The following is a 23,702-nucleotide window of genomic DNA, read 5'->3' on the forward strand; positions in this document are numbered from 1 at the left end:
TATTGGGTATTGCTCGGCGGATGGCATATCGGTTGTGTCCTTTCGGGTTGGTGTAATGTTATGTCAATTTCTTCGCCATGGTTATGATGATTTGCTTTTGTTTCCAGACATCAAATTGCATGTGGTTGTCGATTTGGGCATAGTGACTTGAGTTGTTTCATGTGGACCAGTGTTTGGATGAGATCGCGCATTAGAGCGAAGTTATATGGAGGTATGATCCTTCGGGTAGATTCGTGTGTTCTGGTTCTACAACGTGTGATGGGTTCTCAACATTGTATTGTGGTGGTACTGGTGAGCTTGCGGTACAACTCCATCAATTGAATCATTTTTCATGATTTAAGTACATTCAGATTGTTGCTTATTTGTGTGCGGATTGCACAAGTTGTGGCTTTAGATGGTATTGATGTGTCATGTCACCACAGTAGTTGTAATGGTTTAGATGAGATCGTTGGGATCTAGAATGAATACAAACAGATTCGATTTCAGCATATTGGAAGGATAATATTGATGTTCGGCTTAGAAATTTGCTATGGTCCTTGCTAAAGGAGAAGTGGTTTCACGACCGGTCGATCTGAGGAATGGTTATGACCTTCTACGTGTTTCATTTATCATTGGCAGTATACAGAAGCGTTAGAATGAGGCTTTATTTGATAAGAGGTTTATTATCGATATTCGATTGTTCTGAGCAACTGCTATGATTAGAAGTTATCGCTACTAGAGTTTGTGCTATGTGGTGTATCATGTAATTGCATCCGAGGTTGCAGGTATGGTTTGTTACAGCTTGTTCGGACTTATTCAAAGTATAGATGTGAGATTCTGATCTTGTGAATGATTTCAGAAGTGGAAAAGTGGTTCTAAGGGTTATGGTCTAGGTTGGATTGTGAAATTTTAGTTACATTGTGTTATCGGACCTATACGTCACCCCCGGGTATGTTCATGGTAAGGTTACACATCGATTTGATGATTTTCGGAACAACTCTGGGCACGTTTGAGGACGAACGTATATTTAAGTGGGGAAGATGTAACGACCCGACTGGTCGTTTTGGGCTTTTTCACTTCGATCACCAGTTCTCGGGCATGACTAGCCCCATTTGATATATTATGACTTATGTAAATTGTCGGTTTTGGGTTTCAGGATAATTGGAATGAATTTGGAAGAACACTTCTCAGTTTGAAGCTTAAAATTTGACTGGGTTGACCAAGTTTTGACTTGTTAGTATATGATCTCGGATTGAAAATTTTATGATTTGGTTAGCTCCGTTAGGTGATTTGGGACTTAGGAGCGTGATCGGGATGTGTTTTGGAGGTTCGGAGTAGATTTAGGCTTGAATTGGCGAAATTGGAATTTTGGCGTTTTTCGGTTGATAAGAGAGATTTTGATATAGGGTCGGAATGGAATTCCAGAAATTGGAGTAGATCCGTTGTGTCGTTTGTGACGTGTGTGCAAAATTTTAGGTTATTTGGACGAGGTTTGATAGACTTTTTGATCGAAAGCGGAATTTGAAAGTTTTGAAATTCTTAGGCTTGAATCCGAGGGTGATTTGATGTTTTGATGTTGTTTTGAGCGTTCTGAAGGCCGTAACAATTTTGAATGATGATATGAGTTATGTTGGCATGTTTGGTTGAGGTCCCGAGGGCCTCGGATATGTTTCAGGCAGTTAACGGATCAATTTTTGGACTTTGGACTTGACAGATATTCTGGTATTTTGTTGCAGAGAAATCCTTCTTCGCGTTCGCGAAGGGTTAATGAGAGGGGCAATCAAGTTGTTCTTCGTGTTAGCAATATAGGTTCCGCATATGCATAGAGTCTACTATCATGTGGAGTTCAGGTAATTAGGCCTACGCGTTCGCAATTGGTGTTTCGCGTTTGCATAGGGTCGAGCTGTGTGGTCATCGCGTTCGCGGGTAGGCCCTCGCGTTCGCGAATGAGAGAATTTTGGTTAGCGAAGCTTTGTGCTTCGTGAACCGGAGGGTGCTGCCGCGTTCACGATGAAGAAAATATCTGGGCAGACAGTTTATATTTAAAAATCGAGGGTTTAAGTCCAACATCACAAAAGCCATTGGAGAGCTCGGGAGAAGGTAAAATTTGAGGAGATTTTTAGTGGAGCAATTGGGGTAAGTATTCTTCATTCATATTTGGTTTAATTCCATGATTTAGTCTTGAATTTCATCATTTAATTTGAGAAATTAGAGTGAAAATTAGAGGAAAATGGGAGAAAAGTTTGAGAATTCTTTTGGGGATTTGATGTCAGATTTTGATGATTTTGGTATATATAGACTCGTGAGAGGATAAGGATTCTATTTGATGTAATTTTTATCGGATTCCGAGATGTGGGCCCGGGGGTCGGGTTTGGCCAATTTCGGGATTTTTGATGTAAATTGATTATTTTCGAGTGGGATTTGTTCCCTTAGCATATTAAGATGGTATAAATCTATTTTTGGATAGATTTGGAGCATTCAGAGGCCGAGTCGAGAGGCAAAGGTATCACGGCTAGAGTTTGGACCGGGTTGAGGTAAGTAATGATTATAAATGTTGTCCTGAGGGTATGAAACCCCGAATTTCACATCATTATGCTACTTTGAGGTGACGCACACGCTAGATGATGAGCGTGGGCCGTGCACCATTGGAGATTGTGACTTAGTCTGTCCCGTATAACTATTAAACTGCGTATTTGACTAAAAATTGTTTGCTATCATCATGTTTTGGGCTAAATGCCATATTTGGGCGTCGTGCTAATTGTTTTGGACCCTTAGGGGATATTTACTACTATTCCTCACTATTTTGACTTCATATTTGTACTCAGTCATGCTGTATTCTACTGTTTTCATAACTCGGCCATATTTACTCTGCTTTGATATTTTAAATGATATTTTGGGCTGAGCATCATATTTTACTGTTGCCCGAGTGGCTTGAGAGATTTCTGACTGAGTGAGGCCGAGGGCCTGTGTTGTGAGGATACTATGGGATCGGGTCGCGCGTCGCAGCAGTGTTGTACTGATTCATGATTATGAGGTCGAGGGCCTGATTTGTTACGCTATGAGGTGGCTTTTTATAAGGCCGAGTGCCTGTTTGATTATGCCACGAGATGGCTTGATATTGCGCTTGGGCTGTAAGGAGCCCCTCCCGGAGTCTGCACACCCCCAGTGAACGCGGGTACCTAGTATGAGTGATATGATGGAGCCCGAGGGGCTGTTGTTGTTTTATTTTGTTGCCCGGTGGGTTGTTCTTGATCCATGTTTTGCTCTAGAGGCGGTTCTTGATTCATGTTATGCCCGAGGGGCTGATTACGAGTGATGCTGGTTCTGTTGATATTATGCCCGGGGGCGATTTATGGTACATGTTTTGCCCGAGGGGCTGTCTACATTTTCTATCATTTTCACTCACTGTTTTATCACTCGTTTAAAACTATTGAAAGTTATTTTCAAAGGTTTTTACTGAAACTGAGCTTGATTTACAAAGTCAATAATTTCTGTACTGTTTTGGAAATGTCCTGCATTTGTTGTAGCGTGTTGACGTGGCTTACGTGTTTTCTTACTGCTCAACTTTCATTTACTTTTATTACTTACTGAGTTGGCGTACTCACATTACTCCTTGCACCTTGTGTGCAGATTCATGTATTTCTGAACCCGGTAGCAGATGTTGATTGCTCAGTGGCAGAGTCATTGGAGTTAGCAAGGAAGTTGCCCGACTTTCGTAGCCCTGCTCTTCTCCCTCTTATATTCCTTAGATTGTTTTAGTATATTTTCAGACCTTAGTAGTTGCTCATGACTTGTGACACCCCGATGTCGGGCTTGTGTATTTATTCCGCGTTGTTCAATTAGACTTACATTATGAGATATTTGGATTAAATAAAAGCTTAAAAATGATTTATATTGATTAATGGTTAATTTGGGAGTTATGTTGGTTGTTTCACGATAGGCGCCATCACGACCGGGTCGGTTTTAGGGTCATGACAAGGGGTTGTGATCTTCTTTGTTGAAGTGCTAGGACAAACTAATGCTTAGCTTGATAATTTCTTCTCTTTAGTTATATGTACTGACTTCAAATGGATCAAAGTAATGGATTAATATGATTGTTCCTTATAATATTGTTTGTGTTTTTTCCATTTATTATTGTTATATTTATTTATTTTAAGAAGACTATTGATTTAAAAATAGCCAATTAAAATTGAGAAATCATTTAACAATATATTTAGTGCAGAAGTCCCCCTATTTTTTTCTATCATTTTACATCCAAGAACAAGATTAGGAACATTATTTTTTTAAAAAAGTTTAAAATCGACATTAATTTGTTCATAGAGAAGTGGAAAAATCAACACGAAAATCAAAAATTATATTTATCAATATAAAATTTTGGAGACAGATCCGTTATTAATTAGAATTCAACCACCAAGCTTAAGGTTAAGACTATGAGATAAAACCTATGAAGTGCATTGCCACTATATGGCAGAAATTTAAAAAAAAATTAAAAAAAAAATCCAAAATCTTTGAAGTGCACTGCCACTATATGGCAGAAGTTAAAAAAATATAATAAAATTCCAAAATCTGTATAGGCGGATGGATAAAGACACACATCTATAATTAATTGTAGTCATGGAGGAGAGTAATGGTTGCATGGAGGAGTGTAATGGTGCATAGAGGAGTGAAATTGACTACTGGAAAGTAGGGCGGGGCATATATCGGGTATAACCGATAAACCGAACCGATAAAATGCTATTGGGTTATCGGTATCGGGTTATTGAGTAAATAGTTCGATAACAGTTTAATTTTATTTGACTAATGGGTTACCGGTTCAGGTCTCGATTTGCCCAATTTTATTAACGGTTTAGCCGATAGCCTAATAAGCTTTATCAAAATTATAATTTTACCTTCTAAGTATATAAAACTACCTTATAGCTTTATTCTCTCAATTCTCTCGGTAGTTACTCTTCATCTTCTGACCTTAATCCTTAGAGTAAGTTTTAAACTTTTCTGAATTTCTCATTTTAATTTTTCAATTAAGATTTTTAGTTTTAAACTTTAGAGAATTAACTGTTCAGAATTTTAGTTTTTCTATTTGTTTCTTTTGTTGTACTGATTCTTTAGTATTTACAAGATTAAGATTTTATTATTTTTCTATGAATTATGTCCACCCCCAGTGAGATAGTTAGTAAGATTAGATTGTTATATGTCTTATTCCTTACTCCTATTAAGTTATAACTTTGTAAATGAATGAGATTTTCAAATGCAAAGAAAGTTTTATTTTCTAAGTTGAAATTTAATCCCTCTTCTCTTAAGAGAAAAAATTCAATTCCTTTCTCTTAATAGTATGGTCACGATTTCTATAATAAAATTTTGGATAGTTTTTATTCTTATCGGATAAACCGATAACCGAACCGATAAGGATTAATAAACTAATTGATACCCGATAACTGATATCTTATCGGTTCGGTTATCGGTTTAGTATATTTATAAACCGATAACCGATATGAAAAACCGATAAATTCACAACCGAACTGAACCAACCGATGCCCACCTCTACTGGAAAGTGTAATGGTTGCATGAAGGAGTGGAAAGGGCTACTGAGAAGTGTAATAGATGCATGGAGGAGTGGAAGGGGCTGCTAGGATGTGTAATATCCGCATGGAGGAGCGGATATGGCTACTGAAAAGTGTAATGGTTGCATAGGGTCTCTATAAAGAGACTTTAAGTCCTACTGGGAAGTGGACCAGCTTATAAGCTTAGTCAAACACCCTCTTAGTTACCAAGCTTTTTCACCGCTTAAGCCTAAATGGACACTAGTTATTTAGTAACATTAGTCACAATATTTTTTTAGTATACTATGCGTATATTTTAGTTTATTTCGTTTAATTGGTATAGTATATGTATATGAGTATAAATTACTTTATGAAAAATAGTGTAGGATGCATGTGTAAATGTGAAAGAAGCATGGGGAAGGTAAGACAATTAAACTAATGAGAGAGAATTGGAGGGAAAAAATAAATCTGCTAAAGGGTATATCTGGAAAACAAAAATACTTAAATATTCATTATGCCCTCAAAAGCGGTGCAAAGTTATCATAATACCCCATTTTGGACATTTGGGCCATTCTTAGTTTGTCGGGTCCACATATATTTTCCGTAAATTAAAATAATTCTAGTTCAACGACAACTTAAGGCTTAAAGAGCACCCATTCAACACGAGTAAACTGACAAGATGGAGAATTTCAGGAGAAGGATAATTCCAAGGAATCCGAAACAAGTCGTCGGGTCACGCGAATCAGACAAAAAAACATCTCGTGATCATTTATTAACTCTAGAAAATTATAGCCGTATTCATTACTACAAACAACAACCTCGCCATTATTAGAAAACCCCCTTCTCTTTTCTGTTTTCACACTTCACATTTCATTTCTATGGAGAAGAATTTTGTAAAACTATTTCTGGTGCTAATATTTCTCAGCTCATTGCAACTGCTTCAAGCTTCTGGAGAAAAAAATCCACAACAGAAGTTGAGATTTGATAGCAAAAATGGGGAATTTAGGATACTGCAGGTGGCGGATATGCATTACGGAAATGGAAAATCGACGCCGTGTGAGGATGTGCTGCCGCAGCAGATGTCTTCCTGTTCCGATCTTAATACCACTGCTTTCATTCTCCGTATGATTCATGCCGAGAAACCTCATCTCATCGTTTTCACCGGTAATACTAATACTCTCTCTCTCTCTCTTTCTACACATTTGGCTTTGTATTCATACGTGAACAGACTTAAAATATGGACAAGTAAACCTGATCCGTTCTATATCGGACAATTTTATGTGATGTTGTTTGACTGAGACAGAGTTTAAGAGGGAGAAACTTATGAAACTTGTAGTCTAAAACAAGCCATCTATATTTGTATATTTGTGTGACTATAAATCATCTCATTTGGGCTAAATTGAAAAGTTTAAAGTTAAATTATTTCTAAATATAGAAAACTATCATTATTTTTGGGACAGACTGAAAAGGAAAGTGCATCACATATGTTGGGATGGAAGTAGTATTAATATTGCTCGATGAATAGGAATGAGGATGAAATTTTACACTTCTCTGGCATTTGCTATTATGTGAGTTTGTTTAAGCTTGTGAATTTCTGGACTAAATGCATTAATTTATTAACTATTTGTTGCAAGCGGGGGATTAAAGTGCATTCGAGCTGTTGCGTAGTAAATGGTGAATCAAATTTGGAATCAGAACTCAATGCTATAGCCTTTTGCTATAGCGTGTTACCACTACAACTGTTTTAGTTTATTAATCAATGCTATTAAATTGAGTTACCTACAATTACCTTTTAAGTGACCTGACTGTGTAAGATACTGTCAGTGCACATAAGTTAAATCCTAAACAAATCTCACGTTTGAGATCACTTATTGAGCCACTAACATTACCTTATGTATAGAACAATCATTTTCTACAGCAGTCATTTCAAATTCTTGCTGAAATCCAAGGACTTAAAAAAGTCATCTTTTGCTGGTTGTTTCAATACTCATCCTAAGAGCCAAATCATGACCAACGGATATAAACTTACCTGATGCAGGGGACAACATTTTCGGATATGATGCAACGGACGCTGCAAAATCCATGGATACTGCCTTTGCTCCTGCAATTTCTTCAAACATACCATGGGCTGCTATACTAGGAAATCATGACCAAGAATCTACACTTTCGAGGGAAGGCGTAATGAAACATATTGTTGGCATGAAAAATACCTTATCTCAGCTGAATCCTCGTGAATTTCCAGATATTGATGGTTTTGGAAATTATAACCTGGAAGTCCATGGGACTGAGGGTTCCGAGCTGGCTAATAAATCCGTTCTCAATCTATATTTCCTTGACAGTGGAGACTACTCTACTGTCCCATCCAGGATCCCTGGTTATGGTTGGATTAAACCTTCTCAACAGCTTTGGTTTCAACGCACATCTAAGAAGCTTAAGGTACCAGAACTTGTGCTGCCAAAATGTCTGAAGCCTTTAGTTCTGTGCTGTTATAGTGATCACTATTAGGCACTGTAGCTCGGACTTGTGAGCAGCAAAACTAATTCAACTAACCTTTCAAATGCAGAAAACTTACATGTACAATTCAAGTGCTAAGAAGGCTCCTGCTCCAGGCCTTGCCTACTTTCATATTCCGCTGCCTGAATATGCAAGCTTTGACTCATCAAACTTCACAGGGGTTAGACAAGAAGGCATAAGCTCTGCTTCAATAAATTCAGGCTTCTTCACCACTATGGTGGAAGCTGGTGATGTAAAGGCCGTATTCACTGGCCATGATCACATAAATGATTTTTGTGGAAAGTTGATGGACATAAATCTTTGCTATGCTGGAGGCTTTGGATATCATGCGTATGGGAAGGACGGATGGTCGAGGAGGGCAAGGATGGTAGCAGTATCTTTGGAGAAAACAGGGAAAGGAGGATGGGGAGCTGTCAAATCTATTAAAACATGGAAGCGACTTGATGATGAACATCTTACTATCATCGATAGTCAGGTGCTTTGGAGCAAGAGCTCTGCTGGTAAGGTTCTGAGAGGGTAATTTCTTATCTCAGGATTTGGGCTGTCCCAAGTTATTATAATTTCCAATGGTACTTTTCAGTTAATTTAGTTGGATTAATACATGTGAAATTGTTTGGTGTTGGTGTTCAGTGAGAGTGTGCTGATTATCTATTGCTCTTTCATCAACTACATACCAACTTCACAATGAGCTTTAGATTTTTTAGCATGTTGCATGGAGCAGTGAAGAAATTGAGTTCAATAGACATCGAATATGCTCCTATAACCATCTGTACATCACTATTAAGACTGGCTGTGTATAATGAAATGTTAGCTAGCTAGGCTAGCCCGCAATGGCTTTCTCTGATAGGGGCTTGCTTTTTTAAGCTCTGCCAACAATGAAAGTAACTAAGTATCTGCGTATGCTCGTATCTGTACTTCATTTTCCGAACTGATACATAGAGATGTTACCACTGTGAATGGTGTATCTGCATCAGCATGAATGGTGTATTCAATTTTCCTTGGAAAAGCTTCTTGTTTTAGAATGAGTTGCTCTTATGGTGCCTATTATCTACCTTATCTATCTAAAATACATAGAAATCCTTATTGGATTTTAACGTTTTTCAAAATGAGTTCAAAATATAGAAACTGTTAGATACATTGACATTAACCCAAAAGTTGAGTACACTATTGGAGAATACCGAGGCCCCTAATTTGCAAACATGAGTTGTTTATATACCAGAAAATTATAAGCAAGCCCAGCTTTAGTTCCTCAAAATCAAGTGGTCAAACTTTTCCATTCTTTCATCATGAGGACTGTTAAGCTTCTAGGTTGTGTATGAGCCGAAGTATCTATACATCTTAATACGTTTAGGGGTTGTTTAGTTTGCGAACTTGTTATGCAGGGTTTATAATGCAGAAATTGCTTATGCGGTGGATAATAATGTAGCGATTGTTACCAGGTGAAGAATAATATAGGGATTGCTATGTGGAGCAAGGCTTTTTGGACTTTAGTTACCCTTTTGCATGTATTGCTAATACACGTATTGTTATTCCACATCTAGCACACAGAAAAATATATATAGAATTCCGCATAACTTATGTGTGTATTAACTATGGCGGATTTCAATAACGCCAATGAAATGCTGCATTAAGTTATGCGGCGCTTATTTTTCTTGTATGACCAAATTTTTATGTTGTGTTGGATAGTGGAAAAGATATGTCAAGTGTGAAGAGATTTCAAATCACAGAGCTCTGTTATAGTGTATAATCATCTCAAAAAGTATTAAATTTCTTCTTCATGTATTCTTCTCTTGTTTCCCTTCCCTTCATGTTTCAGTGTTTCTAATATCTCTGGCTCCCCTAGCACTAGTTACTACCTTAGTCAGGTAATCTTGCATGCATGTGATCTCACGAAACCGTTCTCTTTTTCTATTGTGTTTGGTTTTTCTTTGAACAGGTACTCGTAGAAAAAAGCCTATTGGCCACCAGTAAGAAGAGTCTTACTACTGAAGCATGAGCAAAAATTGTTAGCAGAGGCTTCTTCAATTCATATCTATTGGAAAGGTTGTACCTGTTGTCAGGGTTATTTACTCAGGTCAAAAGTTCTTTAATGTGTAATGCTTAAAGGTAATGTAGGAGCAATATATGCAGGTCACATTCAGAGAAGAAAAATAGGGACCAAATGATGTATTGAAGAAAGATTAATATAGTTTGCATTTCAAAGAGATGTACTAAAAGACATGAACTATTTTGTAGGACTTATGTCTCAATATAAAGACGTTATGCATTTCCATTGATACGATTATTCTATTTAAGAAATATGGTACCTGAGGGTTGTCAAATATGTAATTCTCAGTTTTTTGGTAAGCAAATCTCAGTTACTACTTCCTTTGTTGGTTGGGATTTAGCTTCCCATTTGTTATTTCCCAAAGAAGAGGAAATAATAGTAAGTATGAAAGGGGAGACTAGGAAAATGAAGTTAGTTTAACAGTACATATTTGTTTCAAAATTCTCTTAATATTATGGTACATTTCATTTCATGAACCTCTACCAAAATATACTATATAATGCTTGTTCAGAATTACATCATTAACTTTAAACTGACTCAAAAAGTATCACTAAGATAACTTTTCTTCACAAGGAATAAACCTTCATATCAGCACCCTTAAAATTAACCATCGTAGTGTTCAAGGTCGCATACAACTTTCGTGATGGTGAAAACCGAGACTAAAACCTAATTAACAAATTACTGTAGGAAATAGTCCATAAAAGCGCCCCCCCCCCCTTTCCCCAAAGAAAATACTAAATTAAAAGAGCAAAATTTTCATTGTGAACTTCATCCTCAGAGAGTTGATATTCTTCTTTTGCATAGTTCGCATCCAAAAACCTTGAAATTTCAACAAAAAGATCCCACCATGTCATAAGAAAAATCTCCGTCGACTTGTATCCATTTCCGGCTGAAATAGAACAAGCTGGATTAGAGAATTTATTGCTAACGATAAACTATAAGAATTCATTACAGGTACTGAAAAGCAGAAGGTCCAGTTAAAAAAGTTTATATAAACTGCACATGATTTCTTCGACATGGATTACCTTGTGAACCCATTCATATTCCCCACCCTGAGTATCAAAAGTACCATGCTGGAGACTGATTAACTTGAGGGTAAATCGAGGACCACATTCCTGTAAATCGTAAATCGCCAAATCAATGTCAGGCTATATATCCATTGCTGGAAGAAGGTATGGAAGAAAATAAAAGCAGGTGAAAACATAAGGAACACAATCAAAACTATATTCATTCATCCAAAATGTTCCCTCTCGCAGATAGAAGGACAAAACAAAGACCAAATAAGAGATGATATCAGTTCACACCCTCCCCTCAGGCCCAAAGGAAAGGAAAAGATAAGATTAGAACTTGGGACTCCATTTGTAGCTAATCGCCAAGCTATTTCACGGATTCTTTGGTTCAATTAATATTTCCTAGTTAACTAGATACAACAGGATTGAATCTCTTCCGTTCATTCGGACAGCGACTAGAAATCCTTGTTGTTAAATTTAGGCTTGAATTGTATGGCATATAGGTCTTTAGCTGTACAAACTATGAACATAAATACTCATGCAGTTTTATGTCAATGCAAAATTCTTTTCAGAGATATTAAACACCTGCTCTGTTGGCTTCTTTCCATTAAGTTCTTCCCTTTAGAGCAGAAATTTTCTCAGAGTTTCCAGAAAGACAAACTCTACCTACGCTTGTTTAACTACAGCAGAAATCCATGAGAGTAGTACAAGAAAAGATATTTGTTCCTTTCCAATCCAACATCAAAGATTTGTCATCCTTTATCCAGAACGGACCCATCAGATGTGACCAGCCTCCATTCAAGGTTGAAAAGAGTCCTAAGGTATTTAAAATAACACTGAATTCCTAAAACCAACGCAGTAGAAACAGAACCACCAACCTGCAGACGGGCAATTGTCCTTTCCTGTGGGTTCTTCGCATCCTTGCTTTTCTTACCTTTTGATTCTGTCTGTTTGCCCTCTTTGGTTTCAAAAATGTAGCTTCGCAAAAGGGAATAAGTTTATTGGCAAAACATGTTAGCACGAGTCTTACTGTTCAAATTAAGAAACTGAAGAATATCGCAGTATCAACACAAGAGTAATGAGGGCATACCGGTGATGGCGAAAGAATATGAAATCACGTTGGTTGTGAAAGGTCACAACTCGACGGCCACGAAATTCAGGGTCTTGTGGGAAAAGTGACTGTATCATCCTAAATGAACATAATCAACAGACACATACATTAGCCTAGGTAATCGTATATACCTAAAGTTTCTCAGAGCATTTTCATCTTATTTCTATCTATTCACCAGTAAAATTTATCAAAACTATATCAATTTTTGACATATATTGATACTCCGTCTCACAAATATGAGGATTATAAATAATCCTGGAAAATCATAGAGACTCTACCTCCCAACTCGATGCCCCAAACGCGTCGTGAAATTGGTCAAAACTAGCTCAGGCTTGTGACTTGTTGGCTTTCCATGATTCTGCAAGCAATATAGGAGTGGTTAGTCGTACATCTACTAGCTATACATTCTGCTTCAAATTAACCCCATTCATTGACTAATTCAACGTGACAAGAGGGGTTGCTCTGATGGTAAGCAACCTCCACTTCCAACCAAGAGGTTGTGAGTTCGAGTCTTCCCAAGAGCAAGGTGGGAAGTTCTTAGAGGGAAGGATGCTGAGGGTCTATTTGGAAACAGCCTCTCTACCCTAGGGTAGGGGTAAGGTCTGGTACACACTACCCTCCTCAGACCCCACTAAGTGGGATTATACTGGGTTGTTGTATTGACTAATTCAACATACTCACTTGCAACATTTCATGCTAAAGTTATATTTAGATTCACACAAACCTCAACACTAGAATCATTGTGAGAAGGATTTTCTTAGTGACAGTTCACTTACAAAAAATTATGCCTCATTCCCAAGAAAAAATAGAAGGGATCTTACTATACATATACAAACAATGAATGACCTAGATGTAGCTACAAACTAAGAAAAGAAACCTCAATGACAGGAAACAGAAAAGAATGCACCCTACTTTCACATTCTCATGTGGGATCCTTCTAGCAGAAATCCGCAATAAACTAGTACCACTTTTGATAAAGTGAGCAAGTCCTAAATAATTCCTCTAAGAGAAGGGGAGGGCTCGGCATGAAAGATCTGTGTGTATAAGATAAAGCTTGTAAGTGGATGTGCAGATTTAGGACAGAGAAAGACAGACGAACCATGGAAGGAATAACCACGGAGAAAAATGGATTCATGGAGGTGGTTTGGAGGACTAAAAATCCACATGAAAATCAGACACAACATTGTCTATTTGAAAATGTTAGTGATTTCTAAGAGGCCAGATAACTCCATATCTTGATTTAATTCAAACAACTCAGTTGATGCAAAATACCAATTATGGACTAGTATCGTAGAGACCAGCTCACACTTGCCCGGTTCTGTTGTGTGAATCTAATAAAATTGTAACCTGTAGTGCAAAGTAGAACTATACTAGCAGCATTTAGATCAAAGTATAAGTTTGTTAGCGACCCAACTTTCCTATTCTTTTCCTCCATTTTTAGGAAAGGTGGGGGAGAAAGGATCTGTTTAGAAGGAGAACTACCAAACCTTGATATCCTTCCGTAGCATGAGCTTTGAAAGCTTAAAATGAGCAGTAGGTCCATCAGGTAAGCCAATAATGAGAAGAGCATCTAAAGAAAGAATATTAACAAATGGATCAGATTGCTGGTATAGATCACAAGCTGGCAATCCAGACTGACAAAGGCACAGGTACAATCTATAGCTACTTAAAGGAATCAAAAGCAATGTGGTTGAGAGAATGACCTGGTTCACGGCGATTAGTGTGGACTACAATAATAGATGAAAACTCCTTCTCATTTGCATATTGGACAATCTGCAATAAGTTAGAGAAGCAATGAAAATTTTAAACTAGCACAGTGGAACAACTTCTTTGCTTTGAATAATATGAGGGTGTCAATATGACAATATCACCAAGCAAGACAAAGAACGGAAAGAGAAAAGAAAAAGGCAAGTAAAAACCTTTTTCAAGTCATATGTCCCTCGTTTGTAGTAATGAGCATTTGGAATCACAGAAATAAGATCAGAAATAAATGCTGGTCCTCGCTGCAAAATGGAATGGCCAATTATGTGTTGAATTAAGTTCAAAACCAAATCAACTATAAAAAGCAATAGGGAAACACAAAATACAGGCTTACTGTAGAGTTGTAACGGGATGTAGTAATCAATATTTTCGGATCACGCTCCTTCCTCAGAATTGCACTAAATTCATCAACATCATTGCCAGCAAATAGCTTCAAACCAAATCATAGGACACACCAAAATATTTAATGGGCAAACTTCAAATGGATAAAACTACATCTTTTGCTCTGGTTAATTTACAAAATAAAACAAGCATAAGGGAAAACCTCTTCATCATCAGGTCTACAGATAGTCTCATCCAACTCCCTTGTATTCTCAATCGTACGAGGTACCATCTTCGGTGGAGGCTGTTCACAAAAATAACATCAACCCATTATTTAGTTAGCATTGAAAAAACCCCAAAATGCTCAACCGACTATCCAGAATCCAAAAAAAATACTAAGAACAGGATATTGGAAATTTAGGCAGCTTGTTCAGAAAAATATCATCTACCCATTAGTTAATTTTAGCATTAAGAATAAACCCAGAATGCTTAAACGGAAAATCAAAATTCAAAACAAAAACATTAAACCCTAAGAAACGGATATTGGAAATTTAGGCAGTCCGATCACAGAAATTTCATCTACCCATTAATTAATTATCATCAAGAAACAAACCAACATGTTCAACCCCACAATCAAGAGTCAAAACATTAAACCCTAAAGTTCAAATCTTTTTGAAATTTATACGGCCTACTCATAAAAATAACATCGACCCATTAATCAATTAGCATAAAGAAACAACCCCAAAATGTTCATTCATGCATTCAACAGTAAAAACACCAAAACCCTAAACCCAAAAACAGTAAAAATTGTAACTTTCAGCAAATTTTTACCTCCTCGCCTAGCTCAAGAGCTTTTTTCTCAGCAGCTTCGCGAGCTTTAGCTTTCTTCCGCTTATCAAGCTTCTTCTGATGCTTGAGCTTAGCATGTACAGCTGATCTTTTCTCCTTGTTTTTAATCATTGAAGGACGCATGCTTTCTCTGCCCTCATTATTCTCTTTCATCTTTTTTATGGGTTTTTCTTCTTCGTTTTCCCTCTCCTCGTCTTCGTTATTGCTTCGTTTCCGCCCCATTGAGAGTGTGTAGTGCTAAAGGTTTCTGTGGTTAAGCTTGTGGCGTCGTTAACGGGAGGTTGGAGAGGAGCAAAACGGCGGCTTGTTTTTGGATGGGTAAATAAGGAGTATTGATAGTTTGGCCTCTACTTTTGAGTTTAGTTGTCAATCTTCTCTATAAACTTTAGGCGAAATATATACTTTACCCCTTCAAATTACACTCAAATCCCTGTTATACACCTGTTGACCACAGCTATAATTTACACAACAAACCTTTCAAATATGTGTCAATTACACACTACTTTTGACTAGCCTCTGGGACGTGTGAAACACGATTAATGCGGCGTGTGAAAAGTTATTTTCTGCCTTATCTGACAAATTACAACGGCTAATTACTGGAATTGAGCCCATTTTCTTAACCCTAACGCCCAATTGTTCATCTCCTTCTTATTAAAAGCAATCATTTTAATCTTTTTCATATTAAAAGGAATCAATTTCAGAAAAATCCAAATAAACCCTAACTATTTCGATCCACCCATCTAAATAAAAACGGTTGAACAACCTAAAATGAGAATACTAACCTGAAAATGAAGAATACTAACCTCAAAGGTTAGGGCCGAAGAACAAGGATTTGAAAATGGAATTATGTTTGTTAATCTTGTCGCGGAGTTGTTTTTAATTAACAAGGTCAGATCTTTTTTGGGTCGGAATTAAGAAAAAGGGCCGATTTGTCCATTTTAATTAAAGAATCGTTTGTTTTTTAATTTAAATAAGTGCGTGTATACACAACATTGAATATTAACGGGGCTGGTCAAAGGTAGTGTGTAATTGACACACATTTGAAAGGTTTGGTGTGTAAAATTATATCTGTGGTCAACAAGTGTGTAACATGGATTTGAGTGTAAGTTGGATGGGTAAACTATGTATTTCGCCTAAACTTTATAATAATTTTTATAAAAATAAAGATTTATCCGTTCTAGAGTTTTTAGTTTTAGATTGTTGTTTGCAATAAAAGGGGGAAAATCAGAAATAACCTAATTTGTAACTGCTAATCAAAAATTAGTCAGAATTTCAAAAATAATTAAAATTTAGCTACTTTTACATGTAAAATTAAAATTTAAACAAAAACACCCTTAACAATCCGAAAAAATATGATTTTTTTATATATGAGATTCCAACATAATGCGCTGGAATTTCACAATCCAACAGAATATGCTAGAAGTTTATACATAGGAGCTCTATCATTCAGCATGTTATGCGGGTACTTTCCGTATTTCAGCTAGGTATTTTTGTTTAGAATTTATCTCCGCATAAAATAGTGGTTATTTTTCAATGACTTTGTAAATGCTGGCTATTTTTCAATTATCAATCCAAAAAATAGCTAGCACATGTTATTTTCACCAATTAATTTGGCACGTAAGAAAATTAATTTCAAGTATATGGCTATACGTTAATGTTTGGTTCTCGATATAAAATTATTGGTAACTAACTAACCGGGGCGAAACTATGTTGGCCCAAGGATGATCAAGTGAACACCCTTTGCCAAAAAATTATATTACATATAAGGTAAAATATTACATGTTGTTGATTAAAAATAGACTTTGAACACCCTTGTATAGTCCACTATCAAAGAATGTTCAAAATTTGAACACCCTTATTGAATTTTCTGACTTTGTCATTGCTAACTAATATTATAATATTGAGTTTATAGTGTAAAAATATGTATAACTAAAATACGCATAACTTATTTAAAAATTTATGTATTATTTCGACGACATTAAATGTGGAACGAAACCATATTTATTGGCAATACAAAAATTGAACTCTTTGATTTGGTATTACTTTATTACTTTACTACTATTTAGAAATAACAGTTAAACTCACACGGGCAAATCAGAGTCTATAAACCGAAACCAAGAGAAACTTTAGAGTGTGAAACTCCCACTTCTAAAAAAAATTCATACACCACCCAACTCTTCAATACTGACCTCCTAGATGTCCCAATATATCAACCAAGACAAAACCCTCCAAAACCAACAGACATAAATCCTCAACTAGCATTAATGGAAACTGAATCCTCTTCCTTCAGGGAAAAATTAATGGCAAACAAACATGAAAAAATATTTCTATCATATCCCCATTCCCTACCAAATTCCTATGGAAACTAACGCTACTACTAATAACGAGGTAACTCAATTAAAGATAACTGATAGCAACAACTACTCTGTCTCAGTTACTATGGAAGATAAACAAAGAATATACTACATATGGAGATTCTCCCTCATAATTAAATTACAAGGCAAGAGAATCCTTAATGAAGTCTTAAAGAAAAAATTAATGGAGCTTTAGAAACCCTCTGAGTCCTTTCCTATAATCGACCTGGGGAGGACTATTATATTGTACGCTTCAACAAAGAAGAAAACATGGGTAACTCCCTTCAAAATGGGTCATGGTTCATCTATGAATACTTCCTCTCGGTTCAATGCTGGGAGCCAAACTTTGTAGCATCACAAGCGAAGCAATCTTTCACTGCAATCTGGATTCGCCTACCTCAATTCCCTACCGAATTTTATGATGGAGAAATCCTTCAAAAAGTTAGAAGTACAATAGGAAGGCTCCTGAAAATAGATGCATGTACCTCAGCAGCTCTGCGTGGTCGATATACACGTTTATGTGTGGAATTGCCTCTAAAACTACGAAGGTGAGAACCTACTGTGCAAAAGTTGTGGTCACCTAGATCATCCCACAAGACAGTGCAACCATATTAAGCATAAAGAATCTACAGAAGAGACAAGGCTAGAGACTTCCCACAATACAACTCAACCATATGAAGACAAAGAAGAAGTTTTGAAGACAGTCTCCTTCAACAAAGGGAAAAATAAAGACTCAACAAAAACTTCAACAAACGTCGGATAACATGCCACTAATAGGTATAAACGTCAAAATATTCGAAGCAAAATCAGATAAGTTCCTAACCTCACAAAAACTAGCGTACAGGAAGAAACAAATTTCCAACTCATCCATATCTCTGTATAAGTCAGGAGATCACACTAATCTCAATATTAAAACAAAAACCACTTTCTGCCACTTGAAGAAGAAGACATATTTTTGGATAGTACCACCAATAGCCCTAATAATTCTATTATTAATAAATATAATCTTAATAATAAAATCTACATGACCCTACTACCAATGGTCACCCCTAACCCTACTACCCCAACGCACCAGCCCACCTTCCCTATCCACATATCCTCTCTCTAATAACCAATAATCTATCTAATAAAAGTCCAAATAATTTAAAACACATCCATCAATACACAGATAAACCTATTATTAAGCATAATACCAATTTGCATGCGTCCCCTAATAAAAAACAATTGGCAAGCTATCAGAACACTAATCAACAAATGGTCAATTCAATTCCCCACGTATCCAAAAACCAATCCCCTTCACTGGCCTTTAAAATTAATACGTTATCCCATCCACATGACATGCAAATACAACCCCTAATCATTGAAAACCTAAAAAACAACTTTCTTGTTTCCGAGGGAGATCAACAGTTGGCTATAAAGATTTCTACTACCAAAAATAATGCCAAGAATACCAATATCAATGAGAAGGCGTTAATGCCTAGTTCAACTACAAAGTGTGACGACCCGGACAGTCGTCTCATGAGTTATCGCTCTGTTTTCCCCATTTCTGATTCTTATTGCTTTATCTATCGGTTCTAGATGTGATCGGGTTGGTTGACTCGGGTTCAAAAAGGATTTGGTAAGGTTTGAGACACTTAGTCTCTTTTAAGGAAGCTTAAGTTGGAAAAAGTCAACCAGATGTTGACTTATGTGTTAGAAGGCTCAGGTGTGAGTTCCGAGGTTTCATATAGCTTCGAAAGGTAATTTGGGATTTAGGAGCGTGATCAGAATGAGTTTTGGAGGTCCAGAGTAGATTTAGGCTTGAATTGGCGAAAATGGATTTTTGGCGTTTTCCGGTTGATAGGTGAGATTTTGATATAGGGGTCGGAATGGAATTTCAGGAGTTGTAGTAGTTCCGTTGTGTCATTTGGGATGTGTGTGCAAAATTTCAGATCATTCGGACGTGGTTTGGTTGGGTGTTTGATCAAAAGCGTAATTCGAAAAAATTTGGAAACTTAGGCTTGAATCTGATGTGTTTTGGTTGACTCGATGTTGTTTGAGGTGTTTTGAAGATTGGTATAAGTTTGAATAAGGTTATGAGATATGTTTATACTTTTTGTTGAGGTCCCGGAGGCGTCGGGGTGATTTCGGGTGGTTGACGGAGAAGTTTGGAATTTTGGTGAGCTGGAGATTTTCTGCTTCTGGTATTTCCACACCTGCGAATTGGGGACTGCAGGTGCGATGCCGCAGATGCGAGAAGGGAGGTCGCAGAAGCGGAAAGTGGCTGAGAGGCTGTGACCATAAAAGCGGTTGGTGAACTGCACCTGCGATGGCGCAGGTGCGGCTTGTGCATCGTAGATGCGGAAAATGGGACTTAAGTGAGGACCGCAGATGCGGTAGTCTTGACCGTAGAAGCAGTATTGCAGATGCGAAAATGCCTAGGTCAGAACATATAAATTGTGTCCTTCACAATTTTTGAGCTATTCCACCATTTTTAAATCGGCTTTGGAGCTTTTTGGACGATTTTGAAGTAAGGGTTTCAAGGGAACTTCATTAAGGTAAGGATTTTGAACCTAAAACTCATTCCTATGGTATTATTTCACGGATTAGAGCTATAATTAATGGAATTTAAGCGTTAAAATTGGGGAAACTAGGGCTTGGCATTGGATACCTGGACTTAAAGATTTGAGGGACCATTTGTGGTCGGATTTTGGTACTTTTGATATGTATGAACTCGTGGGGAGATGAGGAATCTACTGATGTGAATTTTATCGAATTCCGAGGTGTGGGCCTGGGGGTCAGATTTTGGTAATTTTGGGATTTGTGTTGTATATTGATTATTTTTGCTTGGGCTTTGTTCCCTTAGCATATTTTGACGTTGTGATTCTGATTTTTGGATAGATTCGACGCGAGTGGAGGCCGATTCGAGGGGCAAAGGTGTCGCGGGCTAGAGATTTGACCAAATTGAGGTGAGTAATAATTGTAAATGATGTCCTGGGGGTATGAAACCCCGAATTTGCACATCGTTGTACTATGTTGAGGTGACGCACACACTTGATGACGAGCGCGGGGTCGTGCACTATTGGGGATTGTGACTTAGTCTGTCCCGAATGACTATTTTACCGCGTATTTGACTGAAAACTATTTGCTATCATCATGCTTTGGGCTGAATGCCATATTTGGACCTCGTGCCAACTATTTGAACCCTTAGGGGATTTTTATTGATATTTCCTTACTATTTGACTTTATACTTGAACTCAGTCATGCTATATTCTACTGTTTTCATAACTCAGCCATGTTTATTCTGCTTTAACACTTAAATGATATTTTAAATAATATTTTGGGCTGAGCACTATGTTTTACTGTTGTTCGAGTGGCTGTGAGATTCTGACTGAGTAAGGCCGATGGCCTATGTTGTGAGGAAACATTGACTATGATTATGAGGCCGAGGGCCTGAGATTTATACGCCACGAGATGACTTGTTGATATGAGGCCGAGGGCCTAGTGATGATGCCACGAGATGGCTTGATGTTGCGCTTGGGCCGTAAGGGGCCCCTCCAGGAGTCTGCACACCCCCAGTGAGTGCGAGTACCCATTGTGATGTGAGAGATAGCCTGAGGGGCTGGTATTGTTGACATTGTGCCTGAGGGGCAATCCTTTATGTGCTTATCTGTCTTATTTGTCTGTCATTTACCTGCTTAATTGTTAAAAAGACATTTCATGAAGTTTGAACTGAATTAAAAATGACTTTACACATTATCATTGCTTCACTGTTTCTACTAGTTTTACTGCTTCATTATAGCCTATAATGTGCCTTACGTATTTTCATATCTCTCAGCCGTTTATTTATGATTATTACTCACTGAGTGGAGTACTCACTTTACTTCTTGTACCCCATGTGCAGATTCAGGTGTTGCTGATCCCGCTAGCGAGTGTTGATCTTTCCAGCTCGAGCGAATCCGAAGATTCTCTAGGTAGTTGTTAGCGTTCGCAGCCCAGAGCTTCTTCCCTTATCTTATTTCTCTTTGTTTTAGATTTGTATTGAACTCTGTAGACTTTCTTGTCTTATTCCGGATTTTTAGATGCTCATGACTAGTGATACCCCGATATCGGGCTATTGGGTTGTATTCCGCGAATTATTTGTATTGTCACTGCTTACTTTTGGATTTATAGCATATTTAAGACTAAATGCCTATTGTTAAATTGCTTAAAACTGGATTGGAAATGTGTCGGCTGGCCTTGTCTTCACGAGAGGCGCCATCACGATCGGATCCGGGTTTAGGGTCGTGACAAGTTGGTATCAGAGCCTAGGTTACATAGGTCTCACGAGTCATAAGCAGGTTTAGAAGAGTCTCGCGGATCGATATGGAAACGTCTGTATTTATCCTCGAGAGGCTGCAGAACCTTTAGGAAAAACTCCATATTCTTGAAATTCTTGTCGTGCGAATTTGTTGATCCGAGTACTAAACTTCTGTTATTCTATTCTCTTACAGATTGTGAGGACATGCGCTACCGGTTAGGATGTATAACCACCAGTACCACCAGCTATGGCAACTAGAGGCCGAGGACGCGGTCGTGGTCGCGGTAGGGGCAGAGGTGTGGCCCATACAGCAGCTAGGGTAGCACCTGTAGATCCACCAGTCGCCCTAGTTCAGGATTAAGTCCCAGTTATGGACGCTCCAGCAGCACCAGCTCAGGCACCAACTGTGCCCATTGTGATTCCGGGTCTTCAAGAGGCCTTGGCTCCGATTCTATCAGTTTGCACTGGCCTAGCTTAGGCGGTTTCAATCACTACAGCCGTAACTACTTCTCAGGCCGGGGGAGGTAATCAGACTCCCGCCGCTCGCACACCTGAGCAGGTCGTGCAGGGACTTCAGACACCGTGGGCACATCTAGCCCAACCAGTTGTAGCTGCTCAGGACTATGTAGTTCCTGCCATGCTAGAGGACGAGCAGCGTAGGTTGGAGAGGTTTGGTAGACTTCAGCCTCCGACCTTCAGCAGTGCAAGAGGGCGACGATGCCCAGGGTTTCTTGGATAAATGTCAGAAGATACTTCATACAACGGGTATTCTAGAGACCAGCGGGGTTGCTTTCACTACTTATCAGTTTTCTGGAGCTGCCTTCACTTGGTGGGAGACTTTTCAGAGGCGTAGGCCTGTTGGTGCAACACCCCTTACCTGGAAGCAGTTCTCCATTCTCTTTCTGGAGAAGTATGTGCCGCAGTCTCGCAGAGAGGAGCTGCACAGGTAGTTTGAGTGGTTGCGTCAGGGAGAGGTGATTGTGATGCAGTATGAGATGAGGTTCTCCGAGTTAGCTCGTCATGCTATTTGGTTGGTTCCGACAGATAGAGAGAGGATTAAGAGGTTTGTTAATGGCCTCACTTATCAGCTTCGTATTCTCATGACCAGGGAGAGGGTGATTGGTGTTACCTTTAAAGAGGTTGTAGACATTGCTCGGGAGATTGATTCTATTCGTCTCCAGGACCGAGAGGAGAGGGAGGCCAAGAAGCCTTGAGGATCTGGTAGTTATAGTGGTGCTCCTTTGAGAGGTCAGTTTCAGCACAGCAGAGGTTGTCCATTCAGGCATGCTCAGCCAGCTCGCCCAGGTTATCATGGGGCGTCATCGGGTCATGGTTCTCATAGTTCTCATCAGGGCCAGTCATCACTTAGCACCCTTCCAGCTTAGAGTTCATCCCGTGCTCCATCAGTTTAGGGCTCTTCCATGCCAGGTGCATTTGCTAGTCACTCTGATGCGAGGGGTTACCTTCAGTCCCCTTCTCCAGCACCTGGGAGTTGTTATGAGTGTGGAGAGATGTGCCATATGTGGAGGCAGTGTCCTCGTCATCTTACGGGTCCATCTCAGCAGATGGGTTAGTCATCGGCTTCACCGCCAGTTACTTTATCATCACCCACCCACTGAGCTAGGGGTGGAGGTCAGTCAGCTAGAGGCCGTCCCAGAGGGGAAGGTCGATTAAGTGGCAGTCAGGCCCATTTCTATGCACTTCCAGCTAGACCTGATGTTATTGCTTCCGATGCTGTCATTACAGGTATTGTTTCAGTCTGCCACAGAGATGCCTCTGTATTATTTGATCCCGGTTCCACCTTTTCCTATGTGTCATCATACTTTGCTCGTTATTTAGGTACGCCCCATAAGTCTTTTGCTTCACCTGTTCATGTATCTACCCTGGTGGGCGATACTATTATTGTAGACTGTGTGTACCAGTCATGTGTGGTGACTATT

At 38.4% G+C, this 23,702-nt stretch overlaps 2 protein-coding genes across 3 annotated transcripts; one reads left to right on the top strand and one right to left on the bottom strand.

Moving 5' to 3' along the window:
- Positions 1-6,214: 6,214 nt before the first annotated feature.
- LOC107780917 (putative inactive purple acid phosphatase 29) lies at positions 6,215-10,351 on the top strand. Of its 2 annotated transcripts, none has more exons than XM_016601536.2 (4): positions 6,215-6,680; positions 7,555-7,952; positions 8,080-8,546; positions 9,967-10,351. In XM_016601536.2, the coding sequence occupies exons 1-4, from the start codon at positions 6,395-6,397 to the stop codon at positions 9,974-9,976; spliced, it is 1,161 nt and encodes a 386-aa protein (XP_016457022.2). In that variant the 5' UTR covers positions 6,215-6,394; the 3' UTR covers positions 9,977-10,351. The 2 variants fall into 2 exon arrangements, with proteins under 2 accessions (XP_016457022.2, XP_016457021.2); XM_016601535.2 differs by having other exon boundaries at positions 8,080-8,530.
- A 135-nt stretch (positions 10,352-10,486) lies between these two features.
- LOC107780918 (uncharacterized) lies at positions 10,487-15,492 on the bottom strand. Its single transcript, XM_016601538.2, has 11 exons — positions 15,112-15,492; positions 14,504-14,584; positions 14,294-14,389; positions 14,118-14,201; positions 13,902-13,971; positions 13,686-13,768; positions 12,477-12,556; positions 12,178-12,276; positions 11,966-12,065; positions 11,103-11,192; positions 10,487-10,966 (listed from the first exon to the last, which is right to left on the bottom strand). The coding sequence occupies exons 1-11, from the start codon at positions 15,349-15,351 to the stop codon at positions 10,928-10,930; spliced, it is 1,062 nt and encodes a 353-aa protein (XP_016457024.1). The 5' UTR covers positions 15,352-15,492; the 3' UTR covers positions 10,487-10,927.
- Positions 15,493-23,702: the final 8,210 nt, after the last annotated feature.

The sequence above is a fragment of the Nicotiana tabacum genome, chromosome 18, assembly GCF_000715075.1.
Source record: "Nicotiana tabacum cultivar K326 chromosome 18, ASM71507v2, whole genome shotgun sequence".
NCBI classification, from domain to species: Eukaryota; Viridiplantae; Streptophyta; class Magnoliopsida; order Solanales; family Solanaceae; genus Nicotiana; species Nicotiana tabacum.